Consider the following 16,786-nt stretch of genomic DNA (forward strand, 5'->3'; position numbering starts at 1 on the left):
ACTAAAACAAAGTCCAGTAGGAACAAAAGTCAAATTGTTAAAACTGAAACCAGTTTTAGTTAGTCTTTAAACATTGAAATTTATGAAAAGCTTTCAAAATAATAAAGTCTAGAAGTATAAAGAGTAATAATTTGACTACATATTGAAAACATAGCTGGTGCATTCCTGTAATCCCAGCCACTTGGAAGACTGAGGCAGAAGAATTGCAAATTTGAGGCCAGCCTGGGCAATTTAATGAGAACCTATCTCAAAATAAAAAGGATTGGGCATGTAGCTCAGTGGTAGAATACCTGTAGGTTCAATCCCCAGTACCTGCCCCCTTCAAATGTCCATAAGCAAAAAAAAAAAAAAAAAAGTCCCAAAGAAAACAAAAGTAACCAACTGGGATAAATGGTTGCATCATGTCTGGGAAAGGGCTAGTTTCCCTAATATATAAAGAATTCAAACAGATTAATAACAATGATTGACAGTCTAATCACAAATGGCAAAAGACATGAAAAGCCATTTTTATAATCCCAGCAACTCAGAAAACTGAAACAAGATGATCATAAGCTTGAAGCTAGCCTCAGCAACTTAGCAAGACCCTGAGCAACTTAGTGAGACCCTGTCTCAAAACAAAAAATAAAAAGGACTGGGAAGGTAGCTCAGCAGTGGAGTACCCCTGGGTTCAGTCTCCAGTACAAAAAACAAAACAAAACAAAACAAAAAAAAAACAACCAAAAACCAGGTGACAGCTGGGCACAGCAGCACATACCTGTAATCCCAGAGGCTTGGGAAATGAGGCAGGAGGATCTCAAGTTCAAAGCCAGCCTCAGCAACTTAGTGAGTCTCAAAGCAACTTAGTGAGACCCAGTCTGAAAATAAAAAGGGCTGGTATGTGGCTTAGTGGTTAAGTGCCTCTGGGTTCAATCCCCATTATTAAAAATAAAACAAAACAAAAAACAGAAAAGTAAGTAGGCACTTATTATGCACTGTCAGAACAAACAAACTGACGTAATATTTTTGAGTGATAATTTTAAGTACCTACTAATAATTTAAATGCACAAAGCTTTGACTTTGCAATATACTTTTATAAATTAATTTCATATATTATATATCTTCATAAAGATACATAGTATATATGACCTTAGAGATATAGGTGTACATATAGTTTTCATTGCAGCAATGTTTGCAACAGCAGATAACTTAAATGGTCACATGTATGGGTCTGAATAAGTGGTGGCATATCACAAGTGGAATACTATACCGTCATAAAACATAGCTCCCAAGATACTCAAAAGCAAATCACAAAGCATTGCAAACAATTTGCTCTCATAATTGTTTGAATGCATAAAATATCTCTGGAAGAAAACACAAAATATTGACAGTAATTGCCTCTGAGGAGCACAACTGGAAGTTGAAGTCAGATGAAGGTTTGTTTTTTCATTAAACATTTTCTTATAAAAATGGGGATGTGGCTCAAGAGGTAGCGCGCTTGCCTGGCATGCGTGCAGCCCGGGTTTGATCTTCAGCACCACATACCAACAAAGATGTTGTGTCCGCCGAGAACTAAAAAATAAATATTAAAAATTCTCTCTCTCTCTCCTCTCTCACTCTCTCTTTAAAAAAAATTCTTTCTCTCTCTCTCTTTAAAAAAAAATGGGATTCTTCCCCCATGTACAAGCATATTACTTTTTCAATTAAACAAAAACTAGCAACTTTAGACTCTGCAGAGTTCCCACTAGATGCAGCCTCCTGATCATGAACTTTTCAGTATTTGGAACCATGAGCCAAATAAAAAAAAATTTTTTTTTGAATGCTAGGGATCAAAGCCAGAGCCTCCTGCATGCTGGGTAGACACTCTACCATTAGGCTATATCCCTACCCCATCCCTCTTTTAAAATTTTATTTTGAGACAGGGTTTTGCTAGGTTGCCCAGGCAACCTTTTTTCTTTATAACTTAAAAAACCAAGAACACAGTCATCCCATATCATTATATTCCTATCAGAAAAGCAGGTGAAAACATATCAGCTGAAGACAGAAATTCCAAGAGAAACGATACTTGCTTAACTATCATTGTGACTTAAAAGTCCAAAACGGATACTCTAGAGCAAAGACAATTTTTGGTCCTTAAATAACTCCCATCTCTTCCATCACTCTTGAGATTAATGAGAACAACATGGACTAAAGACTCAAGTCCTCTTTCCAGACTTCACATTATCCAGCTGGTAACTGTCAGAATCTAGGAAACGAGTTATTTTTTACCTTCTCTAAAAGTGTGAGGAATGTTCTTACACTTGAATTGGTTGGGATAAGGACTTTGGGAGAAAGAGAATAAAAGGATGACAATTAATTATCCCTTATAATGCTTCCCTTGTCTCACTTACCTATTTCTTTGGACAATTTATTTTCAAAGTTGGGAGCAAACACAGAGAATCTTGTGCTCATTAGGCAAGTATTTTATCACTAAGGTATACCCCGCAATCTGGAGATCACTTATTTCTTTTATCTTAACAGCTTATATGTAGACAATTGACAAAGCACAGTTCCACTTCCTCATTAGTTCTCCTAACAACCCAGTAGACGAGTATTTTAAAATCAATCTAGATGAGCCTCAGAGGGTTGGTTGCCTAGTCCTATGGACTTTCTGTCATCATCCCTGCTCAATCTCCCTGCATAAGGCTCCATATATTACATTATCCTAGCCATTGCTAAGCATCTGTGCTCTTAAGTTCTGTTACTCTAGAGTGACAGAGAGACAAGAGTCATTTAAGGACAACAGACAAGATGTAATTTTCCTTTTGGGAACAAATTTGAGTCAGTCATTTTTTTAGACATTGTTTCTTTGTTATGCAACCTGAGAAAATGAAATAGTGGGCCCTAGAAACAGTATCTTACCATATTGAGTACGTACCATGATAGCACATTATCTAGAATGAGTGAGGCACTGGGTTCAATCCTCAGCACACGTTAGTTAATTAATATAATTAATTATTAATGATAATAAAGATATTGTGTTCACCAAAAAAAAAAAAAAAGACTAGACACATTACTCACTTTATCTCACTTACCTATTAAACCCAGACCCTTCACCACCACAATAGATATTTAGTGAAGGGAAGCCAGCTGCTTAAGGCCATATAGCTTCTATGTTCCCATGTCAAACAAAGATTCAAACCTCAGTTTCTAGCTCTACAGTCTGTAGTATATTGTGCTACATTGCCCAACAAATACAGCTCTTGGAATTTCATGGTTTGTTAAAGTTTTTAAAAATACCCAACACAACACGGAAGTTCTTAAGCAGGGGTAAGTTATGTTAGAGAGGGGAGGGTGGGAGGTAGGTCTGCTATCCAGCTAATTTTCTCATGTTTACAGTGCCTCACTTCTCTAAAATGAAACTAAGTTTCAGAAAGAAAGATGGGGGCAATATGAGCCAATGAAGTAACAGGCTGATTGGAAGGTAGTCCAAGAAGGTCTGCCTTCTGAGGTTGCCAGGCAACACATGTAAACAGTACAGGATCATGGCCACCAACTACAGTGCCAATCAGGTAAGTTCTTTCTCCACTTCTCTAACATTAAATTTTGCCTTCCCAGTTCTATCTTTGGCCTGGCTTCTCCCATAGGATTCTGATTTTTGAACAGACAGCTGACAGTGGGCTGATTGGGAGGGTCCAGAGATAAGCAAAAGGTATCTCTGGGTTCAATTTGTAAGATGTAAACCAGAGGTCAGAATTCTTTTCAGTAACAGGTCAGAAAGTAAATATTTTAGGCTTTGCTGCCAAGTAGCAAAGTCAAGAATATTATGTATCGGGCTGGGAATGTGGCTCAAGCGGTAGCATGCTCGCCTGGCGTGCGAGCGGCCCGGGTTCGATCCTCAGCACCACATACAAACAACAATGTTGTGTCTGCCGAAAAATGAAAAAAAAAAAAAAAAAGAATATTATGTAGCCACTTATATAAGAGAAATACTTCTCTGTAAAATTTTTAGCAAAATTCAAAACATAAAAACTGAGCACATCTTTTTTTTTTCTAATACTAATGAAAAAAGTGGAATTCTTTCAGGGTGAGAAAATATTTTGCTTAATTGGTATTAATAGTGTTCCATTTTGGCAAATCAATTGCAAACATTTATCTAAATCATTCTTAGCTCTCAGGCCATCCAAATACAGGTAGTGATGTGGATTTAGCCCATAAGACATAATTCACCAACTCTTGGTCAGCACTGCTCAATAAAAGAGTGGGAGTCACAAATATAATTTCAAATTTTCTAGTAGCTACATGAAAATTAAAATTCATTTCAGTGTTGTAATTTAACCCAATTTAAATCTAAAATATTTGAACATCTAATCAGTATTTTTAAGTTATATTCAGATATTTTATTGTACTATGTCTTCAAAGTCCTTTATATTTAAAAAGCTCTCGATTTGGACTAGTCATATTTCAAGTGCTCAATAGCTACTTGTGGCAAGCCCTTAGTTTTAAAATCTAGAGAACTATGTTTAATGCTGGGCATGATGACATATGCCTCTAATCCCAGCAATTCAGGAGGGGCCTATTCATCATTTCCTAGGTTTGGGGCTTGTTTTTCTTTTTAAAGTCATGCTGAGGATTGAACCTAGGACCTCCCACATGCTAAACAATCCCTCTCCCGCTAAGCCTATATCAGCCCAAGCTTGGAAACTTTTAACTTGATACGAATTCTCATTTGTCTCTACAGTATGAAAAAGCTTTCTCACCTAAGATTCTGCAGAACTGGTCTCCTGCCAAACCAACAAAAGAGGTATACCATGTTTGTTATGATCCTTTACATTACGCTCTGTAATCCTATCACCCCTTTTTTAGTCTTCTCTAAACTTCCTGTCCTCTACTCCCCAGACTCTAGTTCAAGCTCCTCAGATATATCCTCCCTCTATTGTACTAATAAGCATTTCTCTCTTCCACCTCTACCCCAGAAAATCTCTTCCCATGAAGGCTACACCCAGATTATCGCCAATGATCGTGGTCATCTGTTGCCTTCAGTGCCCCGTTCCAAGGTGAGATACCCATCTCCATTCTTATCAAGAAAGGTTGAAGAACTGAGGCATAGAACTGGGAGACTGCAGGCACTCTCTTAAGAAATTAAAATTCAATCTAATTCATGTTTTGAGTATGCCAAACTCCCAGCTAGTTTATCTAATAGGAAAGAGTTGTGCTTAGCATACGAATCTATAAGCAGATGAATGAACTGTATAAACAAATGTCCTTGGGTGATGATACTTGGGGGACTCTTGATCCTCTTAGCCTAAGGATACAGAATTTAGAAGGAAAATGTTGAAAAAAAATTCCTAATTGAGGGAGAGGGAAAAGGCAGGGGAGGGATTATGCTTTTAGCCTTGTTTCATTACCATGCACTCCCTAAGGAAGAAAGAATGGAGAGAAGACAAAGGTCCTACCAATAGGAATTTACAGGCAGTGAGAAGCCCTGAAGAATCCCTTTTCCTTTTAGGTAAGTCCCTGGGGTACTTTCATGGGTACCTGGCAAATGCCTCAGAAGATACCCCCTGCTCGAGTGACCTTGACTTCCCGAACAACTGCTGGTGCTGCCTCCCTCACTGAATGGATACAGAAAAATCCTGATTTACTCAAGGCCTGTAATGGGTTGCGTCCTGAAATCTTAGGCAAGGTATTTATTCTTCCTACCTAACCTGAAATCCCATCACCTCCAACCTCAAAAAATGTCTATTGTTATGCCAACATTGTCCCAGCAGGGGGAACCCTAACCATTCTATCTTGTCTAGTCCCTAATCACTTTTTCTGAGGCCTGAAGGGATGAACTGTGGATTTATTACCAGCCTCTCAACATAATAGAAAATAATCTAATCTCAAGGGGAGGTTAGGAGAACCAAATTTTTATTTGAAACCTACCAAGCATGGTGGTGCAGCTACAGGGGAGGCTGAGACAGGAGAACTGCAGTTGAAGTCCTATCTGGGCAATTTAGCAAGACTGTCTCAAAATAAAAATAAAAAGAACTGGGAATGTAGCTCAGTGGTAAAGCACCCATGGGTTCAATCCCTAATGCGTGTGTACACAGACGCACACACAATCAGAAACCCAACTTTCTGCCCATGGTAGGGGAATAAGGGAGTCAGGATTCTGAGGTGGATTGGGAATATTCTGGGCCTCACCAGAAACATGTCTATTCTATTCTCCTCTCAACAGCCCAATGATCCAGAGAGTCAGAAGAAACTCAGGAAGAAGTCTATCACAAAGACTGTACAACAAGTACCAAGTCCAACCATAATTCCAAACTTTATAGCTACCAATCCTAATCCCCCAGATCAACCCCATAGCCCACATCCCTCTGCAGGTCATACTCCAGGTCCCCAAAGCCCAGTTAACTCTCCAGGTCCCCAAAGCCCAGTTAACTCTCCAGGTCCCCAAAGCCCAGTTAACTCTCTTAATAGTCCACCTAGAAGTGCAGGTGTGATGGAACACTGAGACATAGCTGAGATACAGAAATATACTTAGATTGAGTAAAGTAACCAAAAACACCTAGTCCAAAATGTGGAACAGAGAAATTTAAGACCGGAGTAAAGGCAAATTTAAATAATAAATATTGTTTGTTGAATCTTTTACTGATTTGGATTTTCTCTCTCTCTTTTTTTTCCCCCCTTATGGTGCTAGGGATTGAGTCCAGGGCCTCTCATATGCTAAGCAAGGCCTCTACCAAATAGCTACATGCCCAGGCCCAGGCAGTTTGGCTGCCTCATGTAACCCATAATTAGGAAGGTTGAAAGTAGAGGTGAGGGCTGGGGATGTGGCTCAAGCGATAGCGCACTCGCCTGGCATGCGTGCGGCCCGGGTTCGATCCTCAGCACCACATACCAACAAAGATGTTGTGTCCGCCGAGAACTAAAAAATAAATATAAAAAAAAAAAAAAAAAGTAGAGGTGAAAAAAAATTTACAATGGTTTGGGGTGCAAACATTTCCACAAGACTGAGTTGGTTATACTCAGAAATGACCAAGAGAAAACTGGCTTAATTTTATAGCAAAAGGGAAGACCCTCAAAAAATCCATTCTTGCCCTTTATTTTTCATTCTACTTCAAAATCTGAAGTAAAATATATAGAGAGTATGTTTGAAGAAGGTGGCAAGGAAAGATATGGAGGGGCTGAGGGTATATCCCAGTGGCAGAGTGCTTGCCTAACATGTGAGGCCCTGGGTTCACCACAACTAGAAACAACAAAAAAGGGTATAGAAATCCAAAGTAGAAGACATTATCCTTATCTAAGCAAAATTATACAGTTTGGAAACTTAAGTATGGAAATGATTAGAAGACACAAGAAAAATAAAATGAGGGAGCAAGTACAAATTTATGGTTGAAAAACAATCATGATGTCCTACTACTCAACTCTTAAATAACTGGACTGGTGACAAGCCACCAAAAAATTCAAGAAGTAGAGGCTAGGGCTGTTGCTTAGTGGTAGAGCACTTACCTAGCATGTCTAAGGCTCTGGGTTCTATTCCCAGTATTGAAAAATGAAAGTCAAAAAGCCTCCGATCCATTTTGCAGATTCCAACATGCTTATCATTGACCCTGTTCTGCATCTTCCTGGCTATTAAATTTAATGCCCTTGCCAATCCTTCCCCAGTTCCAAAACCAAATCATTCCCTCATGAATACTTGTACCTCATTCAAAGGACAAAGTAGATGCGAGCTGGATTAAGCTGGAGGAAAGCTGCAAAACTTCCCAGAGCAAGGCTAGCAAAAAGGGGAAGTGATCAGTACTTAGATGGAAGACTGGGAACTGGGAGAGAAACTGTTAAGGTAGCAGTTTCCACTGTCTTAAGACCTTCCTATCCAACTGACACCAGTTAGAGGTCACTGTTATTCCTCTCCTACCCTCAGGTTTAACTAGTTGACCAACAAGAGCCATCTCTTTCCAGGCAGTGACAAAAGCTTGTAGTATCAGTTACTTGGAGGCCTAGGTTCCACCATGTGACCAGTGCACTGGTTTCATTAAAGAGATTCTTGGCATAAAAGTTAGCTAGTGAGATCGAATAAACACACACTCAGTTACCTTTTTCTATGACCAGGTCTGAGACGGCTCCCCCTCTGGTTCTCAACTAGAACCACCCAGTAGGGCAGCAAGGATTACTCAGGGCTAGCAGGAGAGAGAGAGAGAGCACGCCAGGGAGTGGCCTTTTATTGGGGAACAAGAAATTCAGGGGAGAATTCCATCCAATGAAGGTTGAGGGGGGGAGCACTCCAAGGTCAGGGTCAGTCACACCCCCACACGGATAGGCTCTCTCACCAGGAGAGGGTCGGGAAAGCTCCGACACAGTTTAGCCAGAGTGCCTCAGATCCAAACCGGGAGTTGCCCAATCACGTGTGAGAATGGCTCCCCACACCTTTAGGCAGGAGGATCCTAAGTTCAAATACTAGCCTCAGCAATTTAACAAGGCCCTAAGCAACTTAGCAAGACCCTGTCTCAAAATAAAAAGGGATGGGGATGTGGCTCATTGGTTGAGTGCCCCTGGGTTCGGTCCCTAGTACCAAAAACAAACAAAACAAAACCCCCAAATTTGCAGACTATCAAAATAGTACTTCTGCCAAGGGATTTAGGGCCCCAAAGGCCAGACCTATATGGGTTATAAAAGCATTAAATTTAACCATTATATACATATATGGGGGAGCCCTCAGATTTCAATACCCTCTTGACCCCCTAAATCTTAGGTCATCATCCCTTAGCTGGTCCTATGGTGGGAAAATTTGCTGAACTGTAATATGAGGCATATAATTCTCAATAGGATTTTGGAGCCTTTAATAACCTAAAAGTTCTGCACATGCTTAGCTTCTTTTCCTTTTCTGTGGAGGCTTCTCTGTGATATTTGAATCTCTGGCTAATCAGATTTTCAATCCATGAAAATTTCTAAGTGGTCAGTTGCAGGGTCCCTCCTGGGAAAATTCACTAGTGGGTATAAATGCCTGAGACCTGAGGGAGGTAAAGGAAAAGTAATTTTCTTGGTTTCCTTAGATTTCAAGGAGAGTCAGAGATAAAATGAGTGTTTTAATTCAGTTTCAGAAAAAGATAATACATGAACTTGGATTAGAAAACATGACATTAAAAGGTTTGCTTTTCCAGAAATGCAAAAACAAAACAAAACAAAAACCTTCATTGCAGTTGATGATAATTTTCTTGATCTTCCTCTTGCTATATATCTTCTTCCCGAAATATCTACTCCAAGAACCAACTCACCCTCTTTATCTCCATGTAGCTGGGCCTGGATAATTCCCTACTCCTACCTATCTCCTTTCAGTCACACTGTGTGGGTGCTAAAGGCCCTGGGCTCTGACCAATGAACAGAACTGTCCTTTAAGCCAGCAACCCACAGGCAGTGGCACCCAAAGCCTCACCCCCAGTTCCCAGGGCAGAGGCTACAGAGCTGGCATTGTTTCCACTGTCTTGGGAAGAAGGAGCCAAACGCTGACCCTCAGCACAAATCAAAGTCCAACATGGAAAGAGAATAAGGGCTCCTTGGCTCAGAGTAGGCTGTGAGCTGTGGGCAGGAAAAGGGAGTTTTTGCAGCCACTCCATCATTAGAAACAAGGGGAAAACTGGACCTTTTTCTACTATTGTGGTTCTACAAGCTACTCTTCTGAGTTCCAAAGGGATCTGCAAGCACAAAAGGGTTTAAACATATTAGGAGAACTTTGTTCATTGGAGATAAGAGTGACTGACAAACAGGAAAGTAAATCAATGTAATAATTTGTAGGAAGATGATGCTGGGATCTTCAGTTCTTCACATGGCTGCCAGCCCCAGAGAGGACAATACAGTAAGAACTAAGACGACCACTCCAGACTGGTAGAGTTGGGTAATCTTCAGGCCTTTTCCTAGGTCCCACATCTATAGAAAAAGGAAAACAAAATTTAAAAAAAAAAAAAAGTCCCCCCCCTCCCCCAGTACCCAGAACCTGGTCATAGCAACTTTCTCAAAAACAAATTATCTATTGGAATAGGCACCTCCTTTCTGCGTGGGGAAAAGCACTTATATCTTCAGGTTTGACCTTTACGCTTCTCAATATGGTACTTAAAATCCACTTATCCCAATGACAGAAAATCAAGTCCCACTGTGTGGTGGTGGTAAAAAGAGTATTCTCTAGAACTGCCACAGAACCTTCATACAAAAGCTTCCCCACAAAACAGATAAACCTTTTTCTCCTGTCAACATATGTAGACCACATAGATCAGTGTTTACTGAACTGTGTTTCTCCACATTGTTCTGCATAATGTTGTAAGGCATTATATTGAGCGGGGGGAAGTTCCATGGTCATATAAATCTGACAAACATTTGACTGAAAGACTCTCAATTTATTAATGTGTACCGTTAATCTTGAAAAGGGGGATACAATATTCATGTATGGTCAATCACAAAATTCCTTTTTAGAACATCTATCAGAATATTAGTATTTTAAAGAATACTCTGGGATCAGAGTCAATTTTGTTTTGACTATGACTCCACTAATATCTTCCAAATTGGAACCAGGTAGTAGAACTCTGTGTATAATATACCAAAAGTTCATGAAACAACAAATATTTACCCACACTAATGTGTACTGCATTTTATATTTTCTATTTTGGGTGGAGTAACTCACTAAATTTTCTACCCACCTAGTTGAAACCACACTTTAAAAAACACTAGTCTAAGTTGGGCACAGTGGCACACTCCTGTAATCCCAATGAGGCAGGAGGATCCAAGTTCAAGGATAGCCTCAACAATTTAGTGAGGCCCTTGGCAATTTAGTGAGCCCCTACTCAAAAGAAAAAAGACTAGGGATGTGACTCAGTGGTAAAGTGCTCCTGGATTAAATCCCCAGTACCTAAATAAATAAATATATGAGTCTAGATTCTTGTACTCTAGGGATATTAACATATCACACTCTAAATTACTATAAGAGCCCCTGGGGGAAAAGTAAAAGTTTGCCCACAGTCTGAATTTTATAGACTCGTATAAAATTGATTAAATTGAAGTCACTTTGGGGAAAAATTGTAGAGAGACCCAGAAAAAAAAAAACAAGGTGAAAACATTCCTTTACCTACACCCCCAATTATGTTCTACCTAAACCAGATTAGGAATCAAGCAGATTACATAGTATCTGTAAGCTGTTTTGCTTACAGAGGCAGTGTTGAGTCCTACTGGGTGGTGGGTAGTAGGAAGGATATTCTCTACGATGTTCCTACTCTTTGACATCAATATCTTTCTTCATTCCCCCATTAGATCTTACAACAAGGCAAATACCAAGCTCAGAGGCCAAACACTAAACACTGCCATAGGAAATAGTTAAAATGCTGAATCATACTCAGAGCTAGTACTTTTTAGAAGAAAAATTTTAAATTTAAAGGCTTAAGAAAAGCCTTTAGGCCAGGTACAATGGCACATGCCTGTAATCCCAGTGGCTCGGGAGGCTGAGGCAGGAGGACTGCAAGTTCAAAGCCAGCCTCAGCAACTTAGTGAGGCCCTAAGCAATTTAGCGAGACTCTGTCTCAAAATAAAAAAGGGCTGGAGATGTGGCTCAGTGGTTGAGCAACCCTGGGTTTAATTCCCAGTACAAAGAAGAAAAAATTTAAAAAAAGAAAAATGAAAAACCTTTAGGTTCATACATCTCTTACCAAAAAAATTCCTCTCATATGCAGGAACCAGGGCAGAAAAGTCCTGAGTTCCGGAATTCTGTAAAACCTCTCTCCTTGTAACAGTGGTCCACTTTATGCTTTGAATATAGCCCTTGCTGCTCTGCTACTGTAACTTATTTTTAAAATTGTTTCTTTCTCTTCTTCTCACCCTGCTCCTTCCTAATCTCTCCCCCTCCCCAATCTCAGGGGAAACAGAATTACCTTTCTTCCCCATCCCAGGCAGTTATCTGTCCCTGAGTACATACCCACCATAGGAACAAAGTAATCCAGACTTTGGGGATGGTACCAGAAGATCTCAGAAATGACTATCTCCCAAATGAACAAGTGAATTACAACTCTAGACAGAGAACACATGGAATGCAGCCTTTGAATCACCACTTTAAAAGCCTCCTGTTCCTGGTGATGGGCAGAATCACAGCTTTTGGGACAGGAGTCCCCTATGTTTCTCCTTTGCTAGCAAAGCAATAGACCTTTTTCCTTTTTCTCAAAACTGTGTCCTCATTACTAGATTGGTATCAGACACAAGAACTGAGCTTTTGGCAACATCCCTTCCCTCTCCTTCTCACCAGGATGTGGATGGAGGAAGCTGATTTTCTTTAGAGAGCTTTGTTCCTTGGAATAAGAAGTCATTAATGGAAATGCCCTTCCTTCCCACTAACTTTCCCTCAGGGAAGTGAAAAGTCATTTTAAATCAAACCAAACACCACCCTAGGGAACAGTTAATAGATACATTTAATTTAATAGGTCATTAAGTCTGTTTTATTTATTTATTTTTTTCTTTTATTCCATTGAACCACCTATAGGAAATCTGACAAGTGCTGCATTTCTCTAAGACTCTAATGTGGAAGGCAAAAGCATCTACCTGACACTTGGCTCAGGTTTAAATGTAATGGAAAACCAGATTTTTTATTGTTTTGTGGTACTACGGAATGGACCCAGGTCATTCTACAACTGAGCATTACGTCCCTAGTTGTTTTTATTTTTTATTTTGACATAGGGACTTGCTAAATTGTACAGGTTGGCTTTGAACTTGCAATCCTTCTGCCTTAGCCTCCAGAGGAGATGGAATTACAGGTGAAAAGAAAATTTTAATTGCCTTTTTGGGGAAGGATACAAGACTAGGAGTAGGGAGACTGACTTAAAAAGCTTAATTCCTATATTTATTGATTATTTTGGGCATTGGACATTGATTGGGGTTCTCTACTACTGAGCTAGATCCCCAGTACTTTTTTTTTTTTTTTTTTTTTTTTGAGATAGGGTCTTGCAAAGTTGCTGAGGCTGGCCTCAAACTTGGGATCCTTCTGCTTCAACTCCCTAAATTGCTGCTGGGATTACAGGTGTGCACCACTGCACCCAACCCTCTTCATTTTCTTCATGAGAAGGACAGAAACACCTGTTCTGAATTGACACCAAGGCCACATAGGAGGCAACAGGAACAGTCTACAGTCCACTAATAAAAGATTCTTAAACCCAAGATAAAAAAATCTGGGATCCATGGCACCCAGTTTCTGTTAAAGTTGCCCCATTCTCTATAATCACTCAAAAGCAACAAAAACAGTTAATATAATTTAATGTCAAGCTAACAAAAGCTAATATAAAAAGACTTGTCACTTTGTGTTGACAGAAATGGTAAACTGAAAGCAGCAAACATGTTCACTTAACTTATAATTGACATCCCCAGTATTTTTAACAGTGCTTGGCACCTAACAGGTACCAATTCATATTTATATAATAAATATGAATGATTTGGCTTCAGGAGTTTCTTTTAATTATATTTTTCTTAAAACTGGAAGAATTCATGCTGACAGCCTGCGAGTTCCTGCCTGGACTATACCTGATAAGGAATGCTGAGGAGGTCTTATTTAACTTTTCCCCCAGAGGACCTTGAGTGAAGGTCCAGCACAACTAACCTTAAGAATAGCACTGAGGGTTTAAAGTATTGCTCAGTTGGTACAGCATGTATGCTTAGAATGTGTGAGGCTCTACGTTCAAGCCCCAACGTCAAAAAAGAAAAGAAAGAAGAAGAGCACTAAACTCAACAATGAGGATCCTCTCAGCCTCCCCACTCCCATCACTCAGAAAACAAGCAAATCCATAATCAACTTACCAAGTGTCGAATTCCATTCCAGGTGTGATACATGAGAGGGAAAACAAGTGCAAATTTAGCTGTGTGGATCAGTGATGGTCCCAGACCCAGGGATTTCACAAATTCCAAATATGACTCGAAGTTTCCAGGGAGCAACAGGGCTGACAAACCAAAGAGGTAGACCCCTAAGAAGAAACAAAGAGCCCATCAAAACTGCATACCAGTTACAAGTAACATAATGTGTAAAACAGGGTACCATGAAAGCTCCTGGAACCTTATACAACTCTGAAATACATGTTCAAGTTTACAGTGGCAGATTGGTTAAGATGCAACCTGATGGTAATCTCAATACAAAGTTTTCTTTTTAATCTGTGTATTTGGTACTAGGGATTGAACCCAGGGCACTCTTCCACTGAGCTACAAACCCAGCCTTTTTTTATTTCATTTTGAGAGAGGGTCTTGCTAAATTGCCCAGGCAGGCCTCAAACTTGAGATTCTCCTGCCTCAGCCTTGGATATTGGTACAGGCCACTGTGCCAGGCAGTATGTTTAGTAGAATATTCCTCCTTTCAACATCCTGCTTTATAACAACCTTTCCTGACAGAAGTAGTCCTCTTGCTGTATCATCATGTCAGTAAGAAAGACAGTGTATTTTCTCCAAGGAAAGGAGCTAAAAAAAAAAAAAAAAAAAAATTAAGTGACTTGGGAGGCTGAAGCAGGAGGACCATGAGTTTGAGGCCAGCCTCAGCAATTTAGCAGGACCCTGTCTCAAAATTAAAAATTAAAAGAGCTGGGGATATAACTCAGTGATAAAACACCCCTGGGTTCAATCCCTAGTACTATTAAAAATTTTTTTTAACTCAAAACGGATCACAAACCTAATTGTTATATAATTAAAATATAAAACTCCTCAAACCATATGTCTGATGAGAAACTTTTTTTAAATGTACAGACATTTATCAGACGGTATTCTTTTTTATTTTGTACTGGGAATTGAACCCAGGGGTGCTTTATCACTATATCCTCAACCTTTTTATTTTTTATTTTGAGACAGGGTCTTGCTAAGTTGCTTAGAGTCTGGCTAAATTGTTGAAGCTGGCTTCAAACTGGTGATCCCCCTGCCTGAGTTTCCTGAATTGCTGGAGATTACAAGCATGTGTCACTGCACCCAGATATTTGGTGGTATTCTTGAGACCACTACTTGGAAGGAAAAGAAGCAGGATTTGGCAAATTTAATAATTAAAAATAATTTAATTGGACCTTTATCCAGAATATATAAAGAACTCTTTTTTTTTGGTACTGGGGATTGAACCCAGAGGGGCTTTACCACTGAGCCACATCCCTAGTCCTTTTTATTTTTTAAGACAGCAGCTCATTAATTTGCTTAGGGCCTCACTAAGTTACTGAGGCTGGCCTTGAATTTGCAATCCTCCTGAGTTGCTGGCATTACAGATGTGCACCACTGTGCTGGGCTTAGAAACCCAAGCATTTATTTATTTATTTTGCAGTGCTGTGGATTGAGCCCAGGGCTTCACAAATGCAAGGCAAGCTCTCTACCACTGAGCTACACACACACAAAACAAAAATCCTGAGGCAGGAGTACTTCAAGGTCAAAGCCAGCCTCAGCAACTTAACAAGACCCTAAGCAACTTAGCAAGAACTTGACTCGAAATAAAATATAAAAAGGGCTGGGGGTGTAGCCCAGTGGTAAAGTGCCCCTGGGTTCAATCCCTAGTACCTAAATAAATAAATAAGAAAATGCTCCAAATGACTATCAATTAATGGATGTGTAAATTAAACATGATATGTCAATACCACAGAATATTATTCACCAATAAAAAGAAATAAAGTAGGTCCATACTATTATATGAATAAACTTTGAAAACATGCTAAGTGAAAGAAACCAGTCATGAAGGACAATACATTATATAATTCCATTTATATAAAATGTTCAGAATAGGTAAGGGTATGGACACAGAAAGCAGATAAGAGGTTGTATGGTTTGAGAAGGATGCGCTAAGGAGTGACTGCTAATGGATAATGAAGTTTCTTTGAGGAGTAATAAAAATATCCTAAAATTAATTTGTAGTACAACTCTGTGAATGTATAAAAATCACTTAATTATACATTTTAAATATGTAATTGTTATGTGGTCTGCATAAAGCTCCACAAAGCTGTTAAAAGAAATAATCTCTTAGTTCCTATCCTTACATATTTCCCTCAGCAACTACAGAATGATTCTAAACAGCAGGATGAAAGGGCACACCTGCTGAAAATATATAGGGTTATTTTAATAAGCATTTACTGCTCCATTTCCACTCAAGGCCAAATAGTGGTTAGAATCATAACAATTCAACTACCAGGAACCGTCTCTCTCTTTTTTTTTTTTAAATATTTTTTAGTTGTAGATGGACACAATACCTTTATTTTATTTATTTTTATGTGGTGCTGAAAATCAAACCCAGTACCTCACACGTGTGAGGCAAGTGCTCTACCACTGAGCCATAACTCCAGCCCAGGAGGAACCTTCTGATATTAATGTTATTGATATTGTTGTGCCAACTCCAAGTCTTAAGAGAACATGAAACATTCATAAATGGTAGGAAATGGAAAGCAGGACAGAGAGAGTATGATTTTTAGAGGCTTGTTCTATTTTCACATGTAGCAGACACGTTCTCTTTTATTTCTTTGACACATTTTTGTGGGGGGTACCAGAGATTGAACTCAGGGGCATTTAACCACCGAGCCGCAGCCACAGTCCTTTTTGGTATTTTATTTAGAGACAGGGTCTCACTGAGTTGATTATTGCCTCGCTTTTGCTGAGGCTGGCTTTGAACTTGTGATCCTCCTGCCTTAGTCTCCCGAGCCTCTGGGATTACAGGTGTTTGCCATCCTTCCTGACTCACTGACACTTATTGAGGGCATACTATGTGCTAAATTTGTGAAAGGAAAACCAAGCCCTCATCTCTGACCTTAAGAAGCTTACAGTCTAGTAGATATATTTAAATACATCAACCTACAGTACAGAGAGATAAGCACTATAACAAAGG

General features: G+C 39.5%; 2 protein-coding genes across 2 annotated transcripts in view; one reads left to right on the top strand and one right to left on the bottom strand.

Annotated features, from left to right (window-relative positions):
- The first annotated feature begins 3,500 nt into the window (after positions 1–3,500).
- Cfap126 (cilia and flagella associated protein 126) lies at positions 3,501–6,638 on the top strand. The gene is made up of 5 exons (XM_077791419.1): positions 3,501–3,527; positions 4,697–4,759; positions 4,932–5,012; positions 5,465–5,641; positions 6,179–6,638. The coding sequence occupies exons 1-5, from the start codon at positions 3,501–3,503 to the stop codon at positions 6,455–6,457; spliced, it is 627 nt and encodes a 208-aa protein (XP_077647545.1). The 3' UTR covers positions 6,458–6,638.
- A 2,378-nt stretch (positions 6,639–9,016) lies between these two features.
- Positions 9,017–16,786, bottom strand: part of Sdhc (succinate dehydrogenase complex subunit C) — a 43,452-nt gene continuing 35,682 nt past the window's right edge. Inside the window, exons 5-6 of the mRNA XM_077791010.1 lie at positions 13,759–13,922; positions 9,017–9,867 (exon numbers count right to left, since the gene is read on the bottom strand). Coding sequence (XP_077647136.1) covers positions 9,763–9,867; positions 13,759–13,922 — 269 coding nt within the window. The 3' untranslated portion in view covers positions 9,017–9,762. The remainder of the gene's footprint in view (positions 9,868–13,758; positions 13,923–16,786) is intronic.

The sequence above is a fragment of the Urocitellus parryii genome, chromosome 11, assembly GCF_045843805.1.
Source record: "Urocitellus parryii isolate mUroPar1 chromosome 11, mUroPar1.hap1, whole genome shotgun sequence".
NCBI lineage: Eukaryota > Metazoa > Chordata > Mammalia > Rodentia > Sciuridae > Urocitellus > Urocitellus parryii.

Excerpts from the sequence above, each read along its gene's own strand:
- Cfap126 (XM_077791419.1), top strand. The coding sequence starts at position 3,501 with ATGGCCACCAACTACAGTGCCAATCAG. Across the intron at positions 4,760-4,931 it reads CTGCCAAACCAACAAAAGAG|AAAATCTCTTCCCATGAAGG; the intron begins GTATACCATGTT and ends CCTCTACCCCAG. Across the intron at positions 5,013-5,464 it reads CTTCAGTGCCCCGTTCCAAG|GTAAGTCCCTGGGGTACTTT; the intron begins GTGAGATACCCA and ends TTTTCCTTTTAG.